We start from the raw sequence: 9,712 nt of genomic DNA, 5'->3' as shown, positions 1-9,712 counted from the left end.
CAAAATATAACTTAATGTTGTTATAGATTATTGTATGTATGTGAATTATACTATCTAAGAAGTTCAAGTGTAAAAATCAAACCATAGATTCTTAAAAACTTAGTTGTTATCGTATTAATGAACGATAACACAAGTGTAATTAAGGAGCAGAAAAAGATTTACAAACGTAGCTGATGTTTCGATTGTATCATATCATAAAATTTCTGTAGTAAAACAAATTATGTATATTTTCATAAATTATTATTTGAAATTTAGTTGTCAATTGCTTGCTGTGAGATGGTCATTTGCACTACTGATTATTTTAGCCACTAAAATTAATGTCGGTACAAAATTTTTGACTTTGACCAATAGAATTTGGAAATTTGAGCCACATGCAATGATCAACACCAATGTCAAGGGCAAAATCGTCTTTTCAACTGGGGAAAGTCAACTTGTCTAGTGTTGTGTGTCATGGCAATTATGTATCAAAGGAAACTCCACAAATGATTTTTGTTCTTATTATTATCTAAGCAGAAGCTTAATACTCTATAATTATATTCTGAATCAAATTTATAAACCCTCTCACAGCCTAACCGCGCTCAAATAAATGCCTTGTCACTGAGATATGAGACTGGAAGAATAACCACGCCTTTTACATAAATATAGTGAACAACTTTACAGAATATTTTTTAGTTTAATACTTACGTTTTTATTTTTAATAATCATTTCAAGTAAAAACTAAAGCATAAAATAATTATTACGCAAAAGATTAAATGAATAATAGTTTAATGAAGGTGACCAAATTCAGAATATCTGATCATCTGAGTTTTCTAAAAAATAATAGTGTGTATAAATATATTAATTCAATAAATTATTTAACCTGAAATTTTATGGATCTAACACAAATAATGGTTAAAAAATTATTTATTTACAAAAACAATAGGTGTAAATGCTATGGCATGTTATCTTGGTTTGTGATAACAAACCTTTTTTGAGTTTTGACTGAAGAGGGTAAAACGGTCATTTCGCCATGCTTTTTTTAACAGTCAACGGATAAATTGATCGTTCCCAGTGGCAGGCCCGCAAATTCAGCGGAAACCAAGGTCGATTACCGGAGAGCAGCGCACCAGGCCCCCGACCCAAAAAATCGGGGTAAATTGCACATTAGTCCACAAACTATTACTCACCATCATTTTGGTACTCCAAATAGTATCTAAACTTTTATTCAAAGTTTCATATTAATCTCACAAATAGTTCATCAACTTCTATTAAAGCTTTAATTTTGGTTCTAAAATTTTTAAGTTTGATATCCACGAATCTACATATACAGTTGCTAAACTTCTAGTCGTGTTTCATTTTTAATATTTAAACTTTTAAATCCCACTTTCGAGCTATGGAATGATTCTTAAACTTCTGCTCAAGTTTTATTTTAGTTCTCGAACTTCTTAAGTTTAACATTCAAACTATTTATACACCTTATAATAAATTATCTTTTTCGTTATCTTTTCATTTGTATAATAATACTTTAAATTCAATTTTTAGAATTTGAAAGAAAACTACCTCTCGATTTTTAATACGTTTTGATATTAGAGATTTGTGATCATCAACAAATGCACGTTACATAAAAAATATAGATGCAGAAAGTGTAAGCAATAATAAATTTTCAAAAAAGAAATAATGAGAAAGGACTAAAATTTGAGGACTGCCAACAAAGAATACTAAAAACCGAGGACTACAGCGACAAATAACGAAAAGTAGAGGGACAAGTGTTGCAATTTACCCCAAAAATCGGCGGTCCCGAACCGTCCCGCGGCCGTTCGGATCGCCGTTCTCCTCGCCGCGGAAAACTGTTCTCTGTTATCACACGTGTCGCGAATCTATTGGTAGTTTAGTTACGTTCCGTGTTTGAGACCGCGTAGGGAAAATTCTACCCCTCGCATGCTTTCACTACCACTATTGTTGTAATAAATTAATGAGCTAAAAACAAGCAAATTTATAACTTTCTCCCTATACTATCCTTATATTGCAATTTGGTCTCTATTTTTTTTCATTTTAATATTTTAATCTAGGAATTTTGACTCTATAAAATTTCTATTTTCTCAATTCTATTTTATTTCACTTAAAAGCAATTTGCAAATGTTATGTTTTAACCATTTTATTTTTCTTTTCTATAATTGGAATAACTTGAGAATATTTCAAATTTTACAAAATTGGATAGTAAAATTAAAATTTAACAAAATTAGATAATAAATTTAAATAAGTTACAGTTGAGATAAATTTTATGTATTTTTATGTATATTTAATAATTTAGTATATCTAGTACATCTTTTAATATTTTTTTTTCCAAACTTTTGTTTACTAGGCAAAGATAGAGAGAGAAATATGGGAGAAAACAAGTAAGAGAGAGAGAGAGAGAGAGAGCTCTCATTATCTCATATAAGTAAAGATGTAGAGAGAGAGAGAGAGAGAGAGAGAGAGAGAGATAAAAGGGGGGTTGGTTTGTTGTTTCACTGGGAGGAGTCCTCAGATTTATCTAGACACCTTTTTTATCACTTTTTTGAGGGAATCCCCAAATTATCAGGGAGAGGGAGAGGGAGAGAGAGAGAGAGAGAGAGAGAGAGAGGGAGAGGAGAGGAGAGGATTTTNCCGCCTGGCGCAGGCACACGGGGCGCGGGGCATGGCGCACGTCGGTAGGGCCCAGCCAAGGGAGAGGAGAGGATTTTTTTTTTGTCTCTCTCTTTAATTTTTTTTCCTAATATATAGGAGAAGAAAATCGCGGGAACGCGGGCGCGCGGGGCCGTGGGGCATGGCGTGCGTGGGTGCGGGCGCAGGCGCGGGCAGGCGACCCACTCCTCTCTCTCTCTTTTCTATGAATCTATGACAAAATTTGTGAGATCTTAAGGAGGTTGAGTTGTTGGTTAGTGGGGAGAGGAACAAAAATGGTGAGATTTGGTAACAAATCTGGGATTCAGGGATGAGATTGTGTGATTCTGGGAGGTGGTTCTCTGCAGAAATGGTGGTGTATTGTGTGTGATTTTTGTAGCTTTGAAGGGGGATTTGGGTGGGTGTTTTAGGGTTTCAGTTTTAGGAATTTGATCCCAAATTGGGGGTGGTGTAGTGTCCCTGTTTTTGGTTTTAGGGTTTTGTAATTGGTAAAAGAGCTCAGAAACATCTGGATTTTTTTTTTTTTTGTTACATTTTCTCACTCAAATTGAGGAGTTCATAACTTGGTCTCCCAGAGGTAAGCTTTTCAGATTATTGAGTTAGCTTTTTATTTTTTTTTTACTTCAAATTTATGATCATATTCTGCTTATTTAGGGAAAATTTGTTGTTTATTTGGAGTTATTTGTGGCATAATTTATGACCCTAATTTTGGGATTTTTTTTTTTTTTTTTGGGGTCATGATTTAAATTGCTCTCTTTAGTGAAAGAAGGAAGAAGAAATGATTGACTTTCCTGTTGAAAGGTAAGAAAAATTTTTAAAATTTTCACTGTAACTGTTTAAGATTTTCAAGTGTTAATGCTCTCTCTGTCGAATCCAATTTATATATGTCTTTGTGTTCTCAGCATTCTCTGAAAAAAGTAGTAAGGATTACGATTTGGCCGCGCCATAATCACGTTTAGTGAATCGCCGAAAGAGCCGTCGGCGATGAAGAACGTCGACACCAAGTGCGTCGACTCCCAGCTCTGGCACGCCTGCGCCGGCGGGATGGTCCAAATGCCAGCCGTCCACTCTAAGGTCTACTACTTTCCCCAGGGCCACGCCGAGCACGCGGTGGGGCCCGTCGAATTCGCGCAGCTGCGGATCCCCGCCTTCGTCCTTTGCAGGGTCTCTGCCGTAAAGTTCTTGGCCGATCCTGAGACGGACGAAGTTTTCGCAAAGATCCGCCTAATTCCCATAAAACCCAACGATCCGAACTACTGCAATGAGGACGAAGAGTATGATGATATTGATGGAATCGGGCTCACTATGGGCGGAAATGATTCGCGAGAAAAACCTGCTTCGTTCGCCAAGACGTTGACCCAATCGGACGCCAATAACGGCGGGGGCTTCTCCGTCCCGCGATACTGCGCGGAGACCATTTTCCCGAAGCTCGATTACTCCGCAGACCCCCCGGTTCAGACCGTGCTGGCGAAAGATCTCCACGGCGAGATGTGGAAATTTCGGCATATTTACAGGGGAACCCCGCGCCGCCACCTCTTAACTACCGGGTGGAGCACGTTTGTCAATCAGAAGAAGCTCGTTGCTGGCGATTCCATCGTTTTCATGAGGGCGGAGAATGGCGATCTCTGTGTGGGCATCAGGAGGGCGAAGAGAGTGGGGCTAGACGCCCCCTCGGGGTGGAACGCCCCCGGGGGCCACTGTATGCCGACCTACGAGACGTACTCCCTCTTTCTACGTGAGGACGAGCGAAGGCTTTGTAAGGGTAACGGAAATATGAGTTGCAGTGCGATTATGAGTGGGAAGGGGAGAGTTGGCCCCGAGTCGGTTAGCGAGGCGGCTAGGCTCGCCGCCAGTGGCCAGCCGTTCGAGGTTGTGTATTATCCGAGGGCGAGCACGCCGGAGTTCTGCGTGAAGGCGGCGGCAGTGAGGGCCGCCATGAGTATAAATTGGTGCCCGGGGATGAGGTTTAAGATGGCATTTGAAACTGAGGACTCGTCGCGAATCAGCTGGTTCATGGGGACGGTGTCGGCAGCTCAGATCGCGGATCACATTAAATGGCCGAATTCACCCTGGAGGCTTCTTCAGGTATCGAATATGTGCGGTTGTATATTTTGCTCTAATTACATCAAAATTTTAGTAGCTTGATGACGACTTATACTAGTGTTTCTGTATGTGCTGTTTGGGGATTTTGTGAATATGCTTTTGATAAAAATGATTATGTTGGCGCTGTTGAAGTTGGTTTTATCTTGGCGATGTATTCTTGTTATTCTGTTCGAGTTTTATTAATTTTGGGATGTGTTGGTGAAGGTATTGCAAAGATTTGTCGCAGAAATGGACCTGAAAAAATCAGTTACCAGTCACCTATTCTGAAAGATAAACAATCCTTTCAACGGGTTTTAGTCAAATTCTGTACCACAGAAAGAAAAAAAATGATCTTTTGTAATAAGCATGCCTCCAAAATCTCTTGGTGCTTATAGTTCTCTATATTTGGTCGATATGTATAGTTTGATTGTTAGAATTTCACAAGATTTCATGGTGCATTTTGTAAATTTATTTTTCGGGGGTTTCTCAGACCTTTTTGCCATGTTCGGAGAGTTTGCATGAAAATAAATAGTCATAAATTTAAAATTCCATGTTGAGAGCAAGATACATAACCAATGCTAAACAACTAGCTTCTCTTCTTTATTCACTTCCCTCGCTTTCTTGCTGCGCTGTGACAAGAAATGCTAATTATTTGCTCGGGAAACATCTATTGCAGGTGACTTGGGACGAGCCCGACCTTTTACAGAACGTGAGGAGCGTAAACCCGTGGCTGGTCGAGCTCGTATCCGCCATTCCTTCCATCCGCCTCGGCCCGTTCTCATCACCCCGTAAAAGGCCGCGCCTTCCTTACCCCCACCCTTACCACCGGCCCGAATTCCCCCTCGAAAGTCGACTTCCGTCCCAAATCTACCAAGGAAACCCACTAGGGTTGGGGTTAGGGTTTACTCCCGCAGGCATACAGGGAGCCAGGCATGCTCAGTTCGGAATCCCCCTTTCCGACCAAACCCTTTTAACCCCAAGAATCTCTAAAGGCCTTATAGTCGGCAGTCTGCCCATTGATGAAAATAAAACTCGCGTCTCGTTCACGAAGAAATCGGAAAATGGAATAACACCGAAATTAGTTCTCTTTGGACAGCCGATACTCACAGAGGAGCAGCTGTCGATGAGCAACTCTATGAACAGTTCTTCGGATGGTTCGGGCTCAGCGATCAATCAAAATGGTACATTAGACAATTTGTCGAGTGATCGGTGGGGGTCCAATCTAGCGCTGGAGAGTGGGCATTGCAAGGTGTTCATGGAATCAGAGGAAATCGGACGCACAGTCGATCTCTCCATTTTTGGTTCGTATGAAGAGTTGTACGGGCAGTTAGCTGACATGTTTGGCGTCAAGAAAGCCAAGCTCATGAGCCATGTTCTCTACCGGGATGCTGCGGGTGCACTCAAACACACTGGTGATGAACCTTTCAGGTGAGATTTCGATGAAACCTCATGATATCCAAATGATCTTGCGACTTGCGAATGTGGTAGTGAAAATTTTAATTAGTTGTTTTTATTTTTTCCCTTCGAGCATGAGCAAATGATATTTTGATAACCCTGTGATAAAACTACAAGATCTGGTAAAGAATTTTTAAAGATACAAATGTGTTCTAGTTCGCTTCTGGTAACACCATTTTTATGGCTTGGTGAACTCTATTAACACTCCTTTTGGTACCAAACCAAAGATAGAATCGAATTTATTTGCAAATCGATTGAATTCAAGTGAATTGCGTTTGCGGTTGAAATTTGTTGTTTGGAATTTGAAATACGATACGATTGATTACTCTATGGTCAGATTCCATAGAAACTTGGAACAGTAGTCGTTTTTCTTCCGATATTGATTATGCCGAGAAATCACTATTGCTGGATTCTGCAGTTCAAGATAGAAAATTGTTTAGAGCTTTTGCTGCGGCGGGAGCTGAAATGGGCTTCTGGTTTTATGAAAGCAGAAACTTCAGTTTCAAGTTTCTGATTCTGCTGCGGCAAGAAGCTATTGAGACTGCTGAATGCCCTACTAAGACTTCTGTGTTTTTTTTTTTTTTATCTTTGTGATTCTGCAGTGAGTTCATGAAGACGGCACGGAGGCTGACGATATTGCCAGACGCGGGCAGCGACAACTTAGCGAGGTAGGAAAAGGATGTTCCTGGAAATGTACAGCTGAACTGGAGTGGAGCCTCTTCTATCAAATGTTTTTTTTTTCTTTTTCTAATTTCATGTTTCACTTTTAGTATCCAAGGATGCTTTTGTTTCAGGAAGCAGTTTCTGTCATTTCCAGCAGTTTCTGTCATTTTCAGTTTCTGTGGAGATTTAGACTCATGATTTCCCCTCTTTAGACTTATGAAATGCTTGGCACTCTCTTTTATTCTGATTCAGTGTTTGCCCTAAGATGTTTTTTTTTCTTTTCCTTTTTTGTGGCTTCTTCAAATGCTATTTATTGAATCCTAAAATGTGTTAAATACTAACTTTGGAGATTAAGAGTAGGTAAAAATGTAAGCATCTGATACAAACTGGGACCATTTTGGGATCACTTGAAAACTTGAAAAATTTTTTATCTTCATACATAAATAACTTTTCCTGCTTAACTTTTCAATTTGTTTGATGCGATGGATCAATGCTAATATGTAACTCAAATCCATACTGTTCGACACGATTACGCACATAATCACTTTATTAGTTAGCAAATGCTATATTAAAGAAAATGCATCAATACAAAAGCTCTAGTTGATAAAAGAAAATGTTTTTATGGCTTACACATTATTATTTACATTAGTTGATCTATTTAGAAACATTACTGTTCACATATTTAGAAATTTTTTTTATGTACGAGACAATATGACATATGTATGATGGGATTAAATCAAACTGTTTATTCTCTGCACGGAACTGTAAAAATTAAAAAAAAAATTTGTATCATACTTTCACACTTTGGACCAAAGAAATAATTTACGTTCTTTTTTTTTTGAACTTTAAGAGAAAGTCCACGTGACAAGACTAGTACCAAATTGATCGAGAATTCACATGTTTCACTTTTAATGCGCGTTTTCACTACCCAATCAATCAATTAATTAATTAATCAATTAATGTACCTTTTGTTGTGCATGCACGATTTATAAAGTATAAAAAAAAAAGAAAATCAAAAGTGTTACACGTGCGTCACACTCAAATGTTTACGTACGTTACAGCGTTCACGCCGAGTTCGTGTCGGTGACATTGCAATGCAAAATAATATAAATATAATAATAGTAATTTCCATCTAATTATTTGTCCCACATATATATATATATAGAGTACTATATGTAAAGTATTAATTACTGTTCTAATTTAGCGATTATTATCTTAATATCGTGAATCAATCACAGAATAGTATTTTAATTTTAAAGAAAAAAAAATATAAAAGTGTACGAATAAGAATAATTAAATAATTTTTAACATAGGTGTACAAAGAGAAATAATTAATGATTTTGAACGTAGAATTACGTGACAACATTAAATTTGCCTAAGTTTGCGTGTACTAACAAATGGAGAGACTCCTACATCTCGTGCATTAAAACTAGGCGAAGCGTGCGGAGTAGGAAAATAAATGCATGTGAAAACAAAATTTATATCTCCTCGGGATTTATTTACACTTTATTTTTCACAAAAAATTTGTCACACGTACGGAGACAACATATATTATTATATATTAGAATGAATTTCCCTACAAAATGCTTCAAATATAATAAATAATAAATATATTTTTATAAAGTTCAACTTTTATATATTGTCTATATAAAAATTTTTATATTTTTAAATATATTTTTACTGTTAGAATCCGTTAAAAAAATTTAATTAACTATAGATTAAATACTTAATCTTGATTAATTTTTGACATTTTTATCCCTCTTATATTATACTATTATAATTTTTGGAGAGACATTTGTGATGGCAAAATCGAAAATATAAACAGTACTATAATAGTAACAAATAAGAGAGACATATTTATAAATATTAGAATTTTTACAAGAAGAATATATGAAAGTGAATATTTTTGTCGTTCACTATATTTGTAAGAATCTGTATGAAATTAATCCTATATATTATGTGTTAAATGCAAATATAGTCCTTTACATTTTCTGATATTCCCAATTGGTCTCTGTACCGTTTTAGGTAATAAATTATAGTTTTTACAACTCCTGTATATGTATTGTACTTCAATTTTTAACTCTCATAAAAAATTAATATATATATATATATGAAATAATCATTTTATGTTAAAAGTGATTACGGAATTTGTAAATAAGTTCAAAAGGTATTCATGTAAATAGAATTTGATCTTTAATCTACATGAATGAATACCTTCAAAAGGTAAGGAAATGAGAGAAGGGGGCCAAAAAGACAATTTATTTTTACTGTAGCATGCAATTTATGCATGAATAAATAATATGACAATTTTATCTAAGAGAGTAAAAATGAATTAATAAATTGTTAGAATAGTTATATATAGAAATTAATATTTTTGCAATAATCTAATATAATTTTTAGGGATGTTTCAAAAAGTCAAAATTTAAAGTCCGAGGAAAGGGACCAAAAAGACAGCTAGCGTCCCCTGCCCACGTGCGAGCGGGGTCCACGCGACAGCGCACGTGTGAATGCGTCAGAAGCATCAGTGCGAATGTTGCGCCGCTCCGTGGGAGCCGCCCCTTTGACCACTCGGGGGCTCCACCACACACTCACCAACAACCCCCCACCCCCCATTTGCAGTACTAATGAACCCTTTGATTCAGTGTAATTGTAATTAAGCTCAGTAGAATTGAATGTAGGGTTAATTTCATACATATTTATGTAAATATAGTGAATGACGAATGTATTTCTATAAAGTTTAATTTCTATATGTTGTTTCTGTAAAAATTCTGATGTTTTCAAATATGTCCCTGCCGTTAGAGTCTGTTATAAAAGTTTAGTTAACTATAGGTTAAATACTTAATTCTGGTTAGTTTTTGATATTTTTATT

General features: G+C 36.7%; 1 protein-coding gene across 2 annotated transcripts; it reads left to right on the top strand.

The window, feature by feature from the left end:
• LOC109715318 (auxin response factor 18-like) lies at positions 2,847 to 7,094 on the top strand. Of its 2 annotated transcripts, XM_020240261.1 has the most exons (5): positions 2,847 to 3,220; positions 3,404 to 3,444; positions 3,546 to 4,728; positions 5,402 to 6,153; positions 6,783 to 7,094. In XM_020240261.1, the coding sequence occupies exons 3-5, from the start codon at positions 3,628 to 3,630 to the stop codon at positions 6,850 to 6,852; spliced, it is 1,923 nt and encodes a 640-aa protein (XP_020095850.1). In that variant the 5' UTR covers positions 2,847 to 3,220; positions 3,404 to 3,444; positions 3,546 to 3,627; the 3' UTR covers positions 6,853 to 7,094. The 2 variants fall into 2 exon arrangements, with proteins under 2 accessions (XP_020095850.1, XP_020095851.1); XM_020240262.1 differs by lacking the exon at positions 2,847 to 3,220 and having other exon boundaries at positions 3,232 to 3,444.

Source organism: Ananas comosus, linkage group 9 (assembly GCF_001540865.1).
Source record: "Ananas comosus cultivar F153 linkage group 9, ASM154086v1, whole genome shotgun sequence".
Lineage (NCBI taxonomy): Eukaryota > Viridiplantae > Streptophyta > Magnoliopsida > Poales > Bromeliaceae > Ananas > Ananas comosus.
Note: the sequence above shows the minus strand (reverse complement) of the source record. Positions and strands in the feature narration are given on the sequence as shown.

What these genes read in the sequence shown, in the direction of transcription:
- LOC109715318 (XM_020240261.1), top strand. Translation starts at nt 3,628, where the DNA reads ATGAAGAACGTCGACACCAAGTGCGTCGACTCCCAGCTCTGGCACGCC. An exon ending in CACCCTGGAGGCTTCTTCAG is followed by an intron (nt 4,729 to 5,401) that starts GTATCGAATATG and finishes CATCTATTGCAG; the next exon opens with GTGACTTGGGACGAGCCCGA. An exon ending in ACTGGTGATGAACCTTTCAG is followed by an intron (nt 6,154 to 6,782) that starts GTGAGATTTCGA and finishes GTGATTCTGCAG; the next exon opens with TGAGTTCATGAAGACGGCAC.